At 44.5% G+C, this 19,728-nt stretch overlaps 1 protein-coding gene across 1 annotated transcript; it reads left to right on the forward strand.

Moving 5' to 3' along the window:
• The first annotated feature begins 1,085 nt into the window (after nt 1-1,085).
• Nucleotides 1,086-19,534, forward strand: CNN2 (calponin 2). Its single transcript, XM_069739983.1, has 7 exons — nt 1,086-1,236; nt 5,044-5,165; nt 5,238-5,304; nt 7,332-7,469; nt 11,304-11,420; nt 11,530-11,676; nt 18,510-19,534. Exons 1-7 carry the CDS (start codon nt 1,177-1,179, stop codon nt 18,762-18,764), a joined length of 906 nt encoding a protein of 301 aa, XP_069596084.1. The 5' UTR covers nt 1,086-1,176; the 3' UTR covers nt 18,765-19,534.
• The last annotated feature ends 194 nt before the right edge of the window (nt 19,535-19,728 follow it).

Consider the following 19,728-nt stretch of genomic DNA (forward strand, 5'->3'; position numbering starts at 1 on the left):
TTCCTGATCTTTCTCAGAATCATCCTTACCCCAAGAGGAGAGTTCTTGCATGGAGCCCCAAATCGAGGAAGATTGACAGTCATCTTGTTTCTTCCATTTTCTAATAATGGTGCCAGCAGTTGTTGCCCTTCTCACCAAGCTGCTTGCCTATTGTCCTGTAGCCCATCTCAGCCTTGTGCAGGACTACTATTTTGTCTCTGGTGTCCTCAGACAGCTCTTTGATCTTGGCCATGGTGGAGAGGTTGGAGTGTGGTTGAGTGTGTGGGCAGGTGTCTTTTATACGGGTAATGCGTTCAAACCGGTACAATTAATACAGGTAATGAGTGCAGAGTAGGAGGCTTCTTAAAGAAAAACTATCAGGTCTGTGAGAGCCAGAATTCTTTCTGGTTGGTAGGTGATCAAATACTTATTTTATGCAATAATATACAATTTAATTATGTAATAACATACAATGATCTGGTTTTTTTTTAATTTTAGGTTCTGTCTCTCACAATTGAAGAGTACCTATGATTAAAAAGTACAGACCTCTCTGTTCTTTGTAGGTGGGAAAACGTGCAAAATCGGCCGTGTGTGAAATACTTAGGCTATGTGCACACGATGCGGATTTTGCTGCTTATCCGCAGCAGTTTCCCTGCGTTTACAGTTCAATGTAAACGTATGGGAAAAAAACGCTGTGCACATGCTGCGGAAAAAAACGCGCGGAAACGCAGCGGTTTACATTCCACAGCATGTCACTACTTTTCTGTGGATTTACAACTGCCCTTATGGAAAACCGCAGTTGTAAATCCGCAGTTGAAACCGCGATAAATCCGCAGCGGTTTTCCACTGCGGATTTATCAATTGTGTGCACATAGCCTGATTCCCCCAGTATATGCATACACAGCGTCCATACATGGGTGTACCCGGAGTATATATATATATATATATATATATACAGGCGGACCCCTATACAATGTACCTGCTCCCACGCCGGATGCTATGAGGGAATTTGCTCATAGTTTGGGTCCGGCAGGAAATACCCATCCTATGGAATTCGGAGCTCTTTGCCCATATATGGGGATTTTTACCGTCAGCCAATGGGGCAGAGTGGGAGGAGCCTGCTCACAGACACTGAGTCAATCAGAGGAAGCGGAGTGAGACGCGCGGGCAGACAGCGAGCGCCCAGCATACACAGCCATGAGCTCCCAGTTCAACAAGGGCCCTTCCTATGGGCTGTCTGCGGAGGTCCGGAACCGGGTAAGAAGCCGCCATTGGCCCTCGTCGCTCTCTGCCCCGCTCCGGGGTCTCCGGGACCATTCGGTGGTGTGCCCCATTTGCCATCTCTAGGTGTGTCTAGCGAGCCGTCCTCTGGGTGGCCCCTTCACTGTTATATCCGGGGTGGTCGTGGTATTGGTGCTAACTGTGAGAGGGCCCACCTCTACCCCCAAGCCGTTGGGATTCTGCATTCTAAGGGCCCTTATACTGTTCTTGTGCAGGGCCCTGTTCTCTGTCCGCTCCCATGCATGTATACAGTGCAGAATGAGGGGGCATACGTGATTTTGCACTTTTCTGGGCACCTGCTCACTCCCTGGTTGGCTGGGCACATCTTCCCGGAGGTCAGGGCACTGGTGCCACCTATGCCCCGATGCGACCCACCCGTAGCTCGCTGACCGCCCCATGTGGCAGTAGTGCTGGCTAACTCTTCTATTCGGACAGGAATGCCCCTGTGGGCCACATCTGCTGGGAAAGTCTCTGCCTTCTAAGATCTGCTGCCTCTCAGGATGGCATGGGTGCAGAAATGGTTCCTCATGGAGAATCCCACATCACAAGTTCTATCATTGAGTATCTACCAAAGACCCCTAAGCTCTGGAGGTTTCAACACTTGCTCTGATTCCATGTAGCAATGATGCCAGTGTGACCACCATCATGGCAAGGTTGTTTCTACAAAGCCTTGCCCAGGTATGACCCCAAGTCCAGGGCTAGGTCTGCCTGAGTTGTCTTCTGATGCCGCTTCCCACCACTAAGGATGGCCTTAAAGGCCCTACTCTTGGCGTGTTTTCCAGGAAATCTCCCAGTGTACACTTTAAACCAGGAATACACATCCTTTTCCGGTCCCAGGGCCACATTGTCATGTTATATCTCTCCCAAGGGTCGCAATAAAACCTACAGGGGTATTCCCATCGGAGACCTTTCCGGTATATCAGAATGATGTGATATAGTAGACCGTAAAGGGGAGCCTGCACCTATGGGAATATTAGGGGTCCCATCTGCCCACAGTGAGCACTTAGAGGGGAAGGCTCTCCCCATTGTACATGCCATAAATTAGTGAAGCGAGCCCCAAGTGTAGGTGGCCACATGTAACTTGTATCTTTATGGAGTGACAGAGGGGTACAGACAGCTCATTCTCCAAAACTTCTGGAGGACACCCAGATGACTGTGCCACTCTGCTTTTCTTTATGCAACTTCCATTCAAATAGTCATTCAGAAGAGCATTCCTGAGACCACATTGTTGGGTGGGCTGTACAGAATGACAGCCACATGTGGCCCCTGGGGTGCCACTATATATATATATATATATATATACATATACGCTATTGAGAAGCTCACATCTGTGACAACAATACATGGGGGGGATTTCCATTATTTCTGGCCTACACGGGCTTCTACTGTGGTAAAAATCAGTTATTTTTAACGGCTCCAGCAGTGTTTGTGTTATGGCCAACAGCGATGATGTCACGACCACAGTGTGCGATACCACTGCAGCCAGTCACTGGGGGCAGTATTCTCAACCCTTCTGCATCAGCACAGCCACTGAGCCCAGTTCTGAGGAGTATTCCTTCAAGGTTCCGCCTGTGTCTCTTGCCAGTTAAACAGGACTGTCCGTTATTTGGCAGTGAACTGCCATGGCCAACATCAGGACCACACGATCAATCTCGGGGTGCTGATGGGGTTAAAGAAGGAGCCCCCACACTCTGTTAACCAGCAACATGCTATAGTCACTATTGGCAGCATCATTTAAGGGGCTAAACGACCATAGACTGTGCCAACACTGATCGTGACTGATGCAGGATGTTGACAGCTATAGTGTATAGCCGACAGCTGCTTTATTGTCGCCCGTCAGAGGATGCTAGTCTCTTATATCGCAGGTCAGTAAAAAGACGTATTGGTGGTCACTACGGGGTTAACAGCTGCTGGAGATCAAGCTGCACTAATCGAAAAGGCAGCTTCTCCCGTGAGACACTGGTCTCTCCCTATATGCACATACAGGGAGAGACCTGTCACTCAAGGGAAGTGGGCGGAAGAAGCCAATTTTCCATACTGCTCGGTTCCAAGTGGGTTTTGAAGTGCCGGTATGTTTTTTTTTCTTTAAAGCACTGCCGCCTTTCAGAGTCCAACATCATACGGCCAGTGTCTGATACATGCTGACGTGGATCGGGCTGTATGTGTTCTGTATCCGCTGTCAGGTTCCCTTTAATCTAAAAGTCTGAATGAAACGATAGGTTTTCAAATGACGCATACCGAGAGTTGCACAACATCACACTTGGGTTGCATGTCATTTTTTTTATTTTTCTACATAGAGCTTTCTTTATTTTCTTGTAACTTGAAGACATGTGACAAAGTATCGCATGACGCTCCAGAAGGGATTACACAGGGTATTAATAATGGTATTCTGCAGTTTTCTATCACTGACTGCACCCATACTGAGCAATTCTACAATGATTTTCCCAAATGCTAACCTCTACTGCTGGGCTTGGCTCGCCTTGTACCCTTCTGTGAACTCTTGGAAGGAAGAACTGTTCATTCTTGCATGTGATAATTGCTGAATAAATTCCTGCAATTATAGATTGCATGATGGTGAATCATAGATTCTGCATTAGTGATAATTTGGATTTCCCATAAAAATATATATTATTTTTTTATTTTTTAGAATTATGGCTTGTCTTCCTCTGAAACCAACACTGACCACGTATTAGTATGTAAGGGTATGTCCCAGTGACAAGGGACATGGTAAATCCAAATGATTAACTTATTTCCACATTGCCAGGATGAATAAGGCTTGGTTCACATTGCGTTCAGGGGCAACGTTGAATGGAGTACGCTACACCGTGGCATAACGCGGTGTAACGTACTCCGTTAATGCCGCCATTGAATGCAATGCCGGACGCATCGCCTAGCACACGCCCAGAATGGGCGTGCGCTAGTGATGCGCCGTCATTGAGTGACGGACCCGAGACGCGGGCTGCAGCGTTTCCGGGTCCGTCACTGCTAGCGCAGATGGAGCTAGCAGAAGCTCCATCTGCGCTAGCGTGATGTAGCGCTGGCACTTGCGTTAGCGTAAGACCCTAGCCTTAGATCATTCTCATACTTCAGGGTTTTGAGAAGATTCTTCAGGCTTATTTTGCTGTGTGATACTGACTTATGTCGCGATCGCTTTTTTTTTTTTTTTTTTTTCTCTGCTGCAAAACCTGCTCTCTTGGCAGTAAAAACTGCGTTCAAAATGCAGATTTTGCTGCATTTTCTTGCGTAGGTTTTTTTTAGCACTTTAATGTTTTGTCTACAGTGTATGTTTCATAAAGTTAGTTTTATTCAGCAAACAAAAATTGATGTGTGAACATGCCCGTGTAACATCCTTGTATTCGTTGGCCTCTGAAATGTAATGTTTAAAGCCATTTTTAGCAGCCTAAAAGCCCAGTGCACACTTGTTTGTGGGTTTCATAGTCTCGTATGATGGCTTCCTTTCCTAGCACTTGCATGCCTGTACTTGTGAAGTCAGGTGACTGATATTATCATAGATGTTGAAGCAAGACAGTCTTATGATAAGCGAATGGACGGTGGATGGCTAGGTTACACACCCTGTGTGTGACGCACCCTCCCCCAGGGAAAGTGCACGCTAATGGTGCCCATCCCAATGGAGGATTACAGTCTACAGAAGAGCACTTCCACAAGCTGGTGGATTGCCACATACTTCTCAGTGTCAGGTCATACATATGATTTCCTAATCTCGTCCTCACTGCCCAGGGTTCATATGTAGATCGCTCATTTCTGAATATTTCCTCCCTTCAGTTGGCACAGAAATACGATCCTCAGAAGGAGGCAGAGCTTCAAGTATGGATTGAAGAGGTCACTGGAATGTCCATTGGGCCAGATTTCCAGAAGGGCTTAAAAGATGGCGTTATATTATGCGAGTAAGTGTTGAATAAACATAACCACAAAATGACTCCATTTATTTAATTGTTTTTTTGTTTTTTTTTAAATAGACTAATGAACAAGTTGAGGCCACGCTCCATCCCAAAAATTAACGTCTCCAAGCAAAACTGGCATCAGGTAACTTTTTTTTCTTTTTGTACAATGGGAATATGGAATTATTTTTGTAGAGATTGTTTTTGAGGTCTACATAATCTGATCAGAGTATTTAAGGCACCTTCCTAATATGTCTTTAAGGGGTTTTGCCGAACTCAGATATTGATCACCTTTCCAGCAGGGGGGGGGAGGTGAGCTGCAAGTACTTGAGAATGGCCAATACACTGTACAGAGCTGTAGTGTCATGGCTCTTTACACTGTTTGGGCAGCTGCTGCAGGACCTGTTTTTTCCCTACTTGCTTGCTGATGTTTCGTTTGAGAGTCCCAGTGCATGCTGGGATATTGAAACAAAGCATCCTTACAGGGCAGAGGCAGTGGTCAAGGTCACTGCCTCTGCTCCCTCCATGAATCAAAGCATCAGTGAAGCTTGTTTCAAGGGCTGGACTAGTCCTTGTTGAATGCGCGGTCATTGTGTACAATCTGTTGTCGGCTCATATTGGCAGTAACTAGCCTGCAATAGACCGGTGTAAGAATACCCGGCAAGCAAAGACCAGAGCCGCCCCAGCAAGTGACATCACTTGACTCTGCAAGATGGGTATTGTGACTGCTGTTGCCAGCTCTTTAGTGCTGATATGAGCCGGCTACAGAGGGCACTGTGACATTGTAGCACATTGCACAGGGACTAGCCCAGCCCCTGAAATAAGCGCCATTCGTGACTAGTGATAAGCGAGTATACTCGTTGCTCGGATTTTCCAGAGCACCCTCGGGTGGGCTCCGAGTATTTATGACTGCTCAGAGATTAGTTTTCCTTGACACAGCTGGATGATTTATGGCTGTTAGCCAGCCTGAGTACATGTGAGGTTTGCCTGTTTGCCAGGGAATCCCCACATGTAATCAAGCAGGCTAGTAGCTGCAAATCATCCAGCTGTGTCAAGGAAAACTAATCTCCGAGCTAATTCCCCCCCCCCCCCCCCCCAATTTGGGGTGAAAATTGCAGAAAAAAAAATATATTTTTTTTTTATAAGATGGGAGTCCTTCTTATTGTCCAAATTTAAGGTATCCTACCTGAGGGCTGGTGGTGGCAGAGCAGGGTCACAGGAGGCATGGTGTCAGCAGAGGTGTGGTGATGCTGGTGGGCGGTACGGCGGGCACCTGAGCAGGGTCCCTTCCTGCTTAGGTGGGTGAGGCCACGGCCTAGTGTCCATGGGGGAAAGGTTGCGGCAGTGCTGTGGTGGAGGTGCGGCCACCTCCTCAGGTGAGGACCCGGTGTCCAAGGTGAGCAGCAGAGCCGGGTTAATCACTGATTTCTCGGTGGTGACTGCCATCTTCCTGGGGCCGTGTGCGCAGACTGAGTGCTCTGCTTCCCGGGGCTTCAGGAAAATGGCTGCGGGAGGCCGCGCGTGCGCAGATGGAGATCGCGGCGGACATTTTCCTGAAGCCGAGATCGCAATCTGCGCATGTGTGGCTTCCCGCGACCATTTTCCTGAAGTCCCGGGAAGCAGAGCACTCAATCTGCGCACGCGTGGCCTCAGGAAGATGGCCACTGCCACCGAGAAAGCCGTGATTCACCCGGCTCTGCTGCTCGTCTTGGATACCGGGCCGCTGCGTCAACTCACCTGTGGAAGGGATCCTGCTAACGCCATAACGCTCACCGTGCCTCATCCCCACACCTCTGCCGCCGCCACACCACTACCGTTAAGCCTGCATTCGAACTATAAGGCTGCCGTCACACTAGCAGTATTTGGTCAGTATTTTACATCAGTATTTGTAAGACAAAACCAGGAGTGGAACAATTAGAGAAAAAGTATAATAGAAACATATGCACCACTTCTGGATTTATCACCCACTCCTGGTTTTGGCTTACAAATACTGATGTAAAATACTGACCAAATACTGCTAGTGTGACGGCAGCCTAAGACGCACCCCCCATTTTCCTCACTATTTTCTGGGGGGGAAAGTGTCTTATAGTAAAAAAAAAAAAAATACAGTAATTACCAGGAATGCTACATTTACGTTCCACTTATTTCCCTTTTTTCCCCACTGTTCCGCAGCTTGAAAACCTTTCCAACTTCATTAAAGCCATGTCTGAATATGGAATAAAATCTGTGGATCTATTTGAAGCAAATGACCTTTTTGAAAATGGCAATATGACACAAGTCCAAGTGTCTTTGCTGGCGTTGGCTGGGATGGTAAGTTGGTTTATTCTCTCATGAGTCTTTAAAGGGGACCTTTCATCAGTTTTTCATATTGAACTGGATACACGATGTAACAAGGGCTGCTGAGCTGAATGAAACACTTTGTGTTTTTGTGCCTCTTCATTTCAGATATAACAATCATAGTATTTGGCACCTAGTAAGTTAAGTCCAAGTGCGTGTTATCAGATGGTTTTCACTGGAAGTGTGTTCTTATTTTTCCTAAAGCTGATGACCAATCACAAGCAGCAACACATAGCAGAAAAATAACACTCCCTGTCCCTTCCACTATGGTTTAGAGCAGGTTTCAAAGTGTATTAAATGCGGTAACAGGTAGCCTTGATCACCTGGTCTAGGCTCCTGCATGATTAGAAAACAGATAACTAACCTTTCAGGGAAATTTGTTCTCACTGCAGTGAGAGCAGGGTTGTCATTACATGTCACACAGGAGAAGTCTGTTCTGGGCTACTCCTGTGTGATACATAGTAGTGTCTGCTTACTGCAAAGCGATAACAAGTTGCTGTGAGCTCAGCAGACATAAGAGTGACAACTGACAGATGGGGAGGGGCAGTACATCAGAGCTTTCAGTGCTATTAGAGGAAGAGATGTTAGAAGGGTTTGTACTGTGCCATAGCAAAACTGTCTGTCATTACATCTCACACTCAGAAATCTGCTCTAATGTATGGTGTGGCATGATCTTTTTCTGTTGTGTTCCAGCCTATGATTGGTCAGCATCTTTCAGGGAGTATGCTAAAAATGACCATTTCACCCAGTTCTGCAAAAAAAATAGGGGGTGGGGCCTGGAGCGAGACTAGGTCAGAACATTTACAGATGTAAACAGCTTGTATGGCTAATTCATGATCTACTGGGATTTACTTTACAAAATAAATCCTACTTCAGTTCCTGAATACAGTAAGAATTGTGGTGAGGCACACACCCCTTATCAGATTCTCCTGATTTATTAAATAGGTTCTCAAATGTACTAAGAGAAATAATGCACATTTGATATTTAAACATTTTTCTAATTACCGTATATACTCGAGTATAAGCCGACCTGAGTATAAGCTGCCCCCCCCCCCTTCCCTAATTTTGCCACAAAAAACTGGGACAACTTATTGACTCGAGTATAAGCCTAGGGTAGGAAATGCAGCAGCTACCGGTGAATTTCAAAAATAAAAATAGATGCTCCATACCGTTCATTATTGCCCCATAGATGCTCCATATAAAGCTGTGCCACATATAATGCTCCATACCGTTGATTATGGCCCCATAGATGCTCCATATAAAGCTGTGCCATATATAATGCTCTGCACCGTTCATTATGGCCCCATATAAAGCTGTGCCGTATATAATGCTCTGCACCGTTCATTATGGCCCCATAGATGCTCCATATAAAGCTGTGCCATATATAATGCTCTGCACCGTTCATTATGGCCCCATATAAAGCTGTGCCACATATAATGCTCTGCACCATTCATTATAGCCCCATAGATGCTCCATAGAAAGCTGTGCCATATATACTGCTGCTTCTGCAATAAAAAAATCACATACTCGCCTCTCTTTGCTCAGGACGCCGGCGCTTTCAATATTTACCTGCTCCTCGTGCGGCTCAGTCTACAGCACTGACTCTCAGCAGAGGGCGCGCACTGACTACGTCACCGCGCCCTCTGACCAGAGCATCACAGCCAGAGGACTCTGGAGACGGAGCCGCATCGGAACGAGGAGCAGGTAAATATCACGCAGCGCTGCGCTCCCCCTCCCCGTATATTTACCTGCTCCTGGCACGGTCCCTGCGCATCCCTGCTTCTTCCACCGCTGCATCTTCTTCCTGTATTGAGCGGTCACAGTTACCGCTCATTACAGTAATGAATATGCGGCTCCACCTCTCATGATTGTAATGAGTGGTACTATGTGACCGCTCAATACAGGAAGAAGATGCAGCGCTGGAAGAAGCAGGGACGTGCAGGGACCATGCCAGCAGTAGGTGAGTATAATTAGACAGCCCCCACTCCCCCTCCCCTGCCGACCCCCGGGTATGACTCGAGTATAAGCAGAGTGGGGGACTTTCAGCCCAAAAAGTGGGCTGAAAATCTCGGCTTATACTCGAGTATATACGGTACCTTTTTATTTAGCAAAAGGGTATGATTTATCTTGTGCACTCTGTCAAGATTTTAACCCCCTTTCCGACAATGGGTTGGTATAAAAACCAGAGGTTTGCAGCAGACCTCTATTGTCATTGCTATGAGCAAGTGAGCATTTCTGCAACACACAGGCGATCTGATCATCGCCTGTATGTGGCAGAGGCGATCAAAGTACTGCAGCTTCTAGTCTTCCATGGAGACTATTAAAACATGCAAAAAGTAAGTAAATTAAAAAAAAGTCAAATCACCCTCCTTTCACTCCATTCAAAAAAAAAAAAAAAAAAAAAAAAAAAATATATATATATATATATATATATATATATATATATATATATATATATATATATATATATATATATATATATATATATATATATATATATATATATATATATAGTATATAATATATTATATTTTTTTTTACATTTTATTTATTTTGGTATTACTGTGTTCAGAATCTCCTAATCTATCAATATATAAAAATAATTAATCCAATCGCTAAGTGACATAATGAGAAAAAATGCTGGAATTACTGGGGGGGGGTCGCCGCTACATTGCAATAACGAGCAATCAAAACATTGTTTCTACACCAAAATTGTATCAATAAAAACGTCAGTTCGCTGCACAAAAAATAAGCCCTCACCCAGCCCCAGATCACAGAAAATTGAGACTCTACGGGTCTTGGAAAATGGTGCTGCTTTGAATTCATTATTTTTTCACCGCTTACATAAAAAAGAACCTAGACTTGTTTGTCTGTGATCTCATAATGGCAGGTCAGTTTTAGCATTTAGTGGACATGGTTAAAAAAAAATTTCAATTTCACCGCACTTAGAATTTTTTTTCCCCCCCCATTTTACAGTATACAATATGTTAAAACCAATGGTGTCATTTAAAAGTACAATTTGTCCCTCAACAAATAAGCCCTCACATGGCCATATTGACATAAAAATAATAGTTATGGCTCTGGGAAGAAGGGGAGCAACAATTGGAAATGCAAAAAAATGGAAAATGGCCCAGGGGGTGGAACATGGCAAATACCAGGGCACACAGTATGATGGACTGTATGCCAGATGCTTTAAAATGGTCAGGCTCACTGAGATGGATATTCGTTGTCAGTCAACTAAAGAAAGGGGTTTATGTCTCCTTTTAGTCTGGCTCCACTCTGAGTCCTGTCAGGCTGACCATAGAGAGGAATGTGCGTTCACGATGCCTGACGTGACTTGACTGATGCTTCGCACAGCCTGTCCCACCCTTACTGCGTGTTCTCTGAAATCTAGGATGGGTTGTGAGTGATGATGGCTGCCATCTTGGAATCCTGACAGTGCATTAGATAAATACCTTTTTGCTATATGAAGGCATTTGGAAAAATGTCTAACTGCTTAAAAAAAAAACATTTTCTCAGAGACCTCCAAGAGGTGTTCACCTCTTATGAATTGGGCGCCTCTGACTCCCAACACCTCCAACATGTTTGCTATTCTTCAGGCTGGGATTGATTTAATATTAGTATAGTATGACTGAGTAACTTACAGCAGACATGGAACCAGACACCGTAATATTCAGCGTTTTAAGGACTGAAAAATGACTGCATGAAGCTGAAAAAGAATTATTCTGAGTTAGGCCAAAAATTGTCTCCAGGTTACTTTTATCATGAAGTCACTATGGTCTGTTGGTTATCTGATCTACTTTTTAGGCAAAGACCAAAGGTCTCCACAGTGATGTGGATATTGGTGTGAAGTACTCAGAGAGGCAGGAGAGAAACTTTGATGAAAACACAAAGAAAGCCGGGCAGTGTGTTATAGGACTGCAGGTAAGTGGTGACAAACTCTACCATTTGGATCTGGGTCCACATGAAGTGTGAAATCACGGGCTCAGCTGAATTTCTCACTTTTATGCTAATAATTGCCCTTCTCATATAGATGGGTACTAATAAGTGTGCCAGCCAGTCTGGAATGACTGCTTATGGAACAAGAAGACACCTTTATGACCCAAAGCATAATATCTTGGCACCCATGGACCATTCCACAATAAGCCTTCAAATGGGCACCAACAAAGGAGCTAGTCAGGTAAGAACTTTGCAACAAATGTGTAACATGAAGAACCTGGTAAATTTGGCCTCTTGTTCCCATTTACAAAGTGTCATTTGTATATACGCTCTCCTATTCTAATGTCATACACCAGAATCTTATGTTTTCATTAGATTGTTACTGGTAAATACTTCTATATATGTGGTAATCATACAGAAGGGAAAATAAGTATTCGATACACTGCTAATTTTGCAAGTTTTCCCATCTACAAAGAATGTAGAGGTCTGCAATTTTTATCATGGGTACACTTCACCTGTGAGGGACAGAATCTAAAAATATATCAAAATCATACAATGTGATTTTTTTGTTTTTAAATAGCATTTTATTGTATGAAATAAGTATTTGATTCCCTACCAATAAGCAAGAATCCTGGCTCTCAAAGACCTGTTGTTTTTTTTTTTGTTTTTTTTAAAGATGCCTTTCTACTCTGCACTCAATACCTGTATTAATTGCACCTGTTTGAACTCGTTACCTGTATAGAAGATATCTGTCCATACACTGTCACACTCCAACCTTTCCACCATGACCAAGACCAAGGAGCTCTCTTATGGACACCAGGGACAAAATTGTTGTCCTGCACAAGGCTGAGGTGGGCTACAGGACAATAGGCAAGCAGCTTTGTGAGAAGGCAACAACCGTTGGCACAATTATTCGAAAATTTAAGAAATACAAAATGACTGTCAATCTTCCTGAGTCTGGGTCTCCATGCAATATCTTGCATCGTGGGGTAAGGATGATTCTGAGGGGTCAGGAATCAGCCCAGAGCTACACAGTAGGACCTGGTCAATGACCTGAAGAGAGCCAAGCCCGCAGTCTCAAACATTACTGTTAGCAACACATTACGCTGTCATGGATTAAGATCCTGCAGGACACGGAAGATTCCCCTGCACATATCAAGGCCTGTTTGAAGTTCGCTAATGACCATCTGGATTATCTGGAGAAAGTCCTGTGGTCAGATGAGACCAAAATAGAACTTTTTGGTATCTACTCCACTCTCCATGTCTGGAGGAAGAAGGATGAGTAGAACCCCAAGAACACCGTCCAAACCGTGAAGCACAATTGGGAGAAACGTCATGTTTTAGGGGTCCTGTTCTGCAAAGGGGACAGGAAGACTTCACCGTATTGAAGGGAGGATGGATGGGGTCATGTATCTTGAAATTTTGTCGTAAGAGTATTGAAGATTGGTTGTGGTTGGGTCTTCCGGTATGACAATGACCCGAAACGCACAGCCGTGACAACTAAGGAATGGCTCCTTAAGAAGCATTTCAACGTGCTGGAGTGGCCTAGCCAGTCTTCACACCTGAATCCAATAGAAAATCTTTGGAGGGAGCTGAAACTCAGTTGCCCAGCGACAGCCCTGAAACCTGGAAGATCTGGAGGAGATCTGTATGGAGGAGTGGGCCAAAATCCCTGCTGCAGCATGTGTAAATTTGGTCAAGAACTACAGGAAACGTCTGACCTCTGTAACTGCAAAGGTTTCTGCACCAAATATATAAGTTCTATTTTCCAGGTCTTCCCTCCTGACAGCACCACCAGGAGGTTGTCCTTCATATCCTTGATAGGGACAGGAACACAGAAGAGGTTAAGTAGCCCCTCCCCACCACCACCCTTCAGTGTTTTTCCTGTCCCTATCAGGGACAGACGCAGGAGAGTGTTCTCCAGAAGAAATGGATTTACCTGATGCCGATCAGGTCCGGTCGAGCTGGTGCTCCCCGGGGCTGTCTTCTCCTCCTGGAGGGGGCTCTAGACCGCGGGTGTCCCCATGAAGGGACTCCTGAGATCGCAGGACACCGATAGAGGTCCACCATGTGATCAGGTAGAGCTGTATGATCCCATCTGTTGCCTCATCCCTTCAGAAAGGGCTCTGAGGCAGCGGCTGCTGCAGCGGTGTTCAGCGCTGTTCCTGGCCCCACGGGGCGCTGGCGGCGTCTCCCCGAACTTCCTGTGGCATATCCGGGACTTCCGGCGCTTCGCGTCGGAGAGGGGGGGGGTGTTTGCCAGTGACTACTTCCGGGGGGCGTGGCCGGATTCCCGGAGTTTGCAGCGCCGGCGGTTTCCGGTATCAGTCGGGCACGCCGGCGAGAGAGAGGAGTCCGGGTCATGATGGCGCCGACATCAGGGGATCCCAGGCTGGTCAGCGTGCGTTCTGGATTATGCATGCGTAGTGCAGCCTGCAATCACCGTGAATACCAGCAGCTGAGCTCAGAGGAGGACGAATCAGATGTTTTGAAGTCAGGTAAGACTGATTATTTAATGACGACAGCTGACAGCACACCTGACTTGCTAAGATGGAGGGTGCAAGTCGTCCAGACGTCCAGTCCCTAGAGCTGCCCACGGACCATGTGAGTAAACGTGGTGGGGAAAGGACCTAGCGTGATTTTAGATCCATTCGCTACATGGCCTTCTTTTACATTTTAGGACAAGGACATAAAGGTCTGCTACAACTAAAAAGGCTACCAGATGTCCTGTAAGGTGGCTTACAAACTCTTCAAGATGGGGTCTCTGATTAATCATACCTTTAATAAATTACCTTTAATCTCAAACACGCGTACTATTATGTGCCCATCCATCCCTCACACCAAAGATTCCTCAGATTTCCAATAAAGAGCCACAAGAAAATACTTCATTTCCAGTTCCAGTGTCTACCATTCGGTCTCGCTTCCGCCCCAAGAATATTCACAAAACTCATGACAGTGGTCATGTCTCACCTAAGAGAAAAAGTACTCATCGCTCCATACCTGGACGATCTGTTGATAGCAGATTTGTCTCATCAGATGGAAGAATCCTTAAAAATGACCATATCACTCCTGAAGAGTCTAGGGTGGATAATAAATTCAATAAAGTCAAGTCTCAAACCAGAAAGAGAGAAAATATTCCTGGGAGTACTACTAGATTCCGAACGGAAATACTCATTTCTACCAGACCAAAAACAATGAACAATCAAACAAGAATTTCAAGCATTAAGAAAACGCAAATACATTTCAATCAGGAAAGCCATGAGGATTGTAGGTTTGATGACGTCATGTATTCCCAGCGTACAATGGAGCCAGTTTCACTCCAGAAGTCCTTTCGGTATGGAATGGAGGTAAAGCAGTCCCTCTCATGGTGGGTCAACATAGAAAACCTCCAAAAAAGGGAGACCTTGGAGAGTGTCTCCATGCGTAAATATAACCACCGATGCAAGCTTAAGTGGCTGGGGAGCCCATATAGAAGGATGTTACCTTCAGGTAACATGGCCCACATCAGTATGCAACAGTTCCTCCAATTACAGCGAACTCGGAGCGGTTTGGGAAGCACTAAAAAGGTGCTAAGAATAGATGCAGGGGCGTCACATCAGAATCTTCTCAGACAACTCAACCACGGCATCCTTTCTTCTTCATCAGGGATGTCCGAGGCACTGTCACTTCCAGAGACTAGCAGAATCCATATTCTCTTGGGCGGAATGCACTGTGAAGTCCATCACGCCAGTACATCTAAAAGGTTCAGAGAACCAGATAGCAGACTTTCTCAGCAGAGAAAAGGTGCAACCCTCGGAGTGGTCTCTAAACGAAAGTCTTTGTTCAGCTAACTCTGCAATGGGGCACTCCACAAATAGACTTATTCGCCTCAAAGCGAAATACAAAGACAAAAGAACTCTTTTCTTTAAATCCAAGAGACAATCCAACTGGCGTGGACTCCTTGGCTCAACACTGGGACATGGAACTTGCTTATGCATTCCCTCCACTCGCTTTAATTCCCAGAGTTCTGAGGAAGATTCAGGATCGTCTGGCAGCAGTAATCCTAATAGTGCCATATTGGCCCAAGAGGAGCTGGTTTCCCCTGCTGAAGTGGATGACGTTGGAAGAACCAGTTCTACTACCACTAAGGTGGGACCTTCTGACGCAAGGACCGCTGTTCCATCAAAATCTAGACGTGCTACAACTTTCAGCGTGGATCTTGAAAAGGAGATCCTAACATCAAAAGGTCTATCGGATTCGGTTATCTCAACCATGCAAAAAAGCAGGAAGCCAGTGACCTAGACTATATACCTAAAAATCTGGAAGAAATTTTGCACACAGAGCAAAACTCCAATATCCGTCTTCCAAGAACCAGATATACCTCAGATCTTAAATTTTCTTCAAGCAGGCTTCGATATGGATTTGATGCCTAGTACGCTAAAGGTACAAATTTCAGCTCTAAGCGCCTTTTATGACTATCCACTAGCTGATCACCCCTGGGTAGTGAGGTTCATCAAAACTACGCAACGTATCAGGCCAACAATACGTAGTTCAGTACCCCCCTGGAACCTCAGCTTGGTACAGAACGAATTACGGAAAGCTCCATGCGAACCGCTAGATCAAGCAGACCTAAAGTCTGTAACATTCAAAACTGTCTTCCTAGTCGCAATAACATCAGCAAGGCGAATAGGCGAGATCCAAGCCCTGTCCATAACAGACCCATACTTAAAAATACAAGAAGATTGCATTATTCTAAAATTGGATCCTACGTTTCTCCCAAAAGTAGTGACAGACTTTCACGGACAAAAGGAAATTATATTGCCTACGTTCTACCAGAACTACAACAATGACAAAGAAAGTTCTCTCCATTCCCTGGATGTTAAAAGAGAGTATTGCAGTATCTAAAACTTACAGATGGCTGGAGAATTGACTCAAACCTCTTTATCCAGATGTCCGGGAAGAATAGAGGGGGGAAAAAAGCCTCAAAGGCTACTCTAGCCAGATGTATTAAATCTACCATTTGCGCTGCTTATATTTCAGCCGATGAATCTCCTCCAGAAAACCTAAAGGCTCATTCACTAAGAGCAATATCTGCTTCATGGGCAGAGAATGCAGGTGCATCCATGGACCAAATTTGCCCTGGCGGCAACTTGGTCTAACTCAAATACCTTTTCCAAGCTGTAATCCCACCCTGAATCGGAGTTATTTGGTATTTCTCCTGGTGGTGCTGTCAGGAGGGACGACCTGGAAACTAGGAATTAGTCCTACCGGTAATAGTATTTCCAGGAGTCCATCATGACAGCACCCATTATTTACTCTCCCTTGTATTCTTTTCTGATGTGTGATATAAACATGTATAGAGAGGAAGTTCAATAAAATTGCGTTGCGTCCATCCTGGTGTGGTACTTTGGGAAAATCACTGAAGGGTGGTGGTGGGGAGGGGCTATTTAACCTCTTCTGTGTTCCTGTCCCTATCAAGGATATGAAGGACAACCACCTGGTGATGCAGTCATGGACTCCTGGAAATACCATTAGTTAGGACTAATTCCTAGTTTTCTATTGTATCAAATACGTAGATCATGCAATAAAATGCAAATTAATGATGTAAAAAAATCATACAATACGATTTTTCTGGATTTTATTTTTAGATTCTCTCACAAGAGAAGTGTACCTACAATAAAAATTACAGATCTCTCGATTCTTTGTAGGTGGGAAAACTTGCAAAATCGGCAGTGTATCAAATACATGTTATCCACTGTAAGTGCTGGGGCTTATAACTGGGCCCCAAAACCCAGCATTGGGCACTTATGAATCCTACTCCATTCATGGTCTGTGAGACTGATGATAGCAGAGTGCTGTATTCGACTATCTCCATAACTTTCATAAATGGTGAATGGAGTGGTGCTTGTACATATGTACTACTGAATTCATACAGGGGAACCCCATTTTTTTTGTGAATGGTGGGAGTATTGTGGTTAGTTGTTTGGTAGGAGAACCCTTTAATCTGTGTTAACACGTATGCTGCGTTTTTTTACTATTTTTTTCGTATCTATCCTGCAGGTTTTTGATCTTGTGCAGAAAGTCTTATAATTCTGTACTTCGACACAACAATTTTTTTTTTTTCCCCTTGGGCAGTTAAATCAGATTTTCTGCACAAGCAAAACCACGTCATTTACGCTACTTTGGAACATGGACTTAAATTTAATGTCTTCTCATGTACAAAGAATGTCAAGTGCATGTCCATCTAATAAGCAAAGTGGCGATAGACCTACGGTACTTATTCCTATTTTCTGTTCACGGCCCAGCTACTTGTACAAAAGACGATTGTGCACTTTCCAGCCTTTGTATGATTTTGATTTATGGGAAGTGCTGGTGTTAGTTTGAAAGAAGTATTCTTTCCTTAAACATCTATAACCCACTGCTCATTCTGGGGTGGGAAATTTTCCCAAAAAACCACATGAAAGATCAGGACTATTGTGGAGGGCTGAACGTAGTTCAGATTATTTAGGTTGACTAGCTACTACTGCGAATAAATGCTATGATGGGGCTTACTATTACATGTGTCCGTAGAAGCTAATCAACACCTATAATTTTACTACTGTTTATAATATCCTAATGCTCCTGTTATTCAGCCCTTGTACTTTAATCAACAGCTCCTTTCCGTATAAAATACTCCTCCAACCCAGTTTCCTCCAATGTTCTTCTCTGGTCTGTGCAGTGTGTGGACTGAGACTCTGCACAGCAGGTGCGTTCCAATGATGTTTTCCCGCGTACCATGCCAAAACTCGGTCACACAGCCTCAATGGTTGAAGAGTACGTTCCTTTCCACCATTTTATTCAGCGGTATCTGCATACTGTAGATGGAGGTGTAATTTAGACACCAGGTGGGGTTGGCTGTGTGCAGCAGTGCTCAGTGTTCTGCCATTTGGTGGTATCTGTCCTGTCAGAAGGCCAAATTTGGCCTACAGGGGCTGCACTTCAAAGTCCGCAATCGTTGGTCAGAACACCTTGTTTGTGGTACACTGTGCTTTAGTATTGGCTTTTTATAAAAATGTAGTCATAACAATCAACTAAAACGTATTGCATGTTGTCTAGGTTGGGATGACCGCTCCCGGAACAAGACGACACATTTATGATACAAAGACCGGCACTGAAAAGTGTGACAACTCTTCCATGTCCCTGCAGATGGGATCTAACCAGGGGGCCAACCAAAGTGGCCAGATTTTTGGCTTGGGCCGTCAGATCTACGATCCCAAATATTGTCCAAGGGGAAATCCTGAAAATCTGCCAAATCCGTATGAGGACGAGGATCCGAATGAGTATGACTACAATCCAGAACAAGACTTGTAATTCCCTCAGTGGTGTGTGGGCTGCAGCCCAAGCGACCACAATTGAGACCAAACCGCTTGTAGGATTTTCATTGGCCAAAAACTCCAAATATGAGGACTTTCTCAATGTATCTAATGTTTAGTTTAGTATCTGTTTAAATTTTGTTTTATTGTAAATGAGGATTTAAAGTGCCTGAAGGGATCAAAAAAACTATTCCCCCATAGCTGCCATAGGTGGCTATTTTTTTTTTTGTATTCAACCATTGACCAAAGAACTTTGTATACCTCTTTGTTTTAGTAGGAAAGGATAGAGCCACTTTATAAATTTGTGCCTTTTCTATGGAGTATATGTGCACTTCTAAACGTCCTTAGAATATTGAGGTTTGTAATTGTTACAATTGGGAAAGGTATCTTTTTATACAGGTAAGGGAGTGATGACGTGTTAGAACTTGTATTCCATTTTAGTAACTGTTATAATGCCAGATGGTACCTTGTCAGATGTTCGGAATAGATAAAATCTCTTTTGATGCTTCTTTAAAGGTTCCTTCAACAAAAAAATGTGATAGTTGGACCAATATGCTTGCATATCTGATGCCTATATTGCTGTTACTAAGGATCTCAAATCTCGTGATAATCTGTATCCAACTTTTTTTTTCTGTTTTGTATTTATTCAATTTATACATACAGGGCTTCATGTCCTTAAGAATAAAAAGCAGGAGTGCACAACCTGGCTCGGGGAGGGCTCAAATGCCTCCCCGACTCCCTTTTGTGCAGCCCTCAACCATCTACTCAGATGTGTCTGGTCCCATATGTATTCCCAGTCATGGAGAAGACCAGTGGTGCATAACACTGTAGGAAAATGTAATTCTGAATGGTGGATTTGTTTCTGGGGCTGCCATATTATGCTAGAATGGGTGCATCGTCGCTCCTGTAGCACTGAAAGGAGTAAGTAGATGAAGTGAAGTGGCCATGCAGAGGCGCTGTAA

The sequence above is a fragment of the Ranitomeya imitator genome, chromosome 1 (genome assembly GCF_032444005.1).
Source record: "Ranitomeya imitator isolate aRanImi1 chromosome 1, aRanImi1.pri, whole genome shotgun sequence".
Classification (NCBI taxonomy): domain Eukaryota; kingdom Metazoa; phylum Chordata; class Amphibia; order Anura; family Dendrobatidae; genus Ranitomeya; species Ranitomeya imitator.

Bases quoted from the DNA above. Each gene is read 5' to 3' on its own strand.
- CNN2 (XM_069739983.1), top strand. From the start codon at position 1,177: ATGAGCTCCCAGTTCAACAAGGGCCCTTCCTATGGGCTGTCTGCGGAG. The intron at 7,470-11,303 runs GTAAGTTGGTTT...TCTACTTTTTAG, and splicing joins TGCTGGCGTTGGCTGGGATG to GCAAAGACCAAAGGTCTCCA. The intron at 11,677-18,509 runs GTAAGAACTTTG...CATGTTGTCTAG, and splicing joins CCAACAAAGGAGCTAGTCAG to GTTGGGATGACCGCTCCCGG.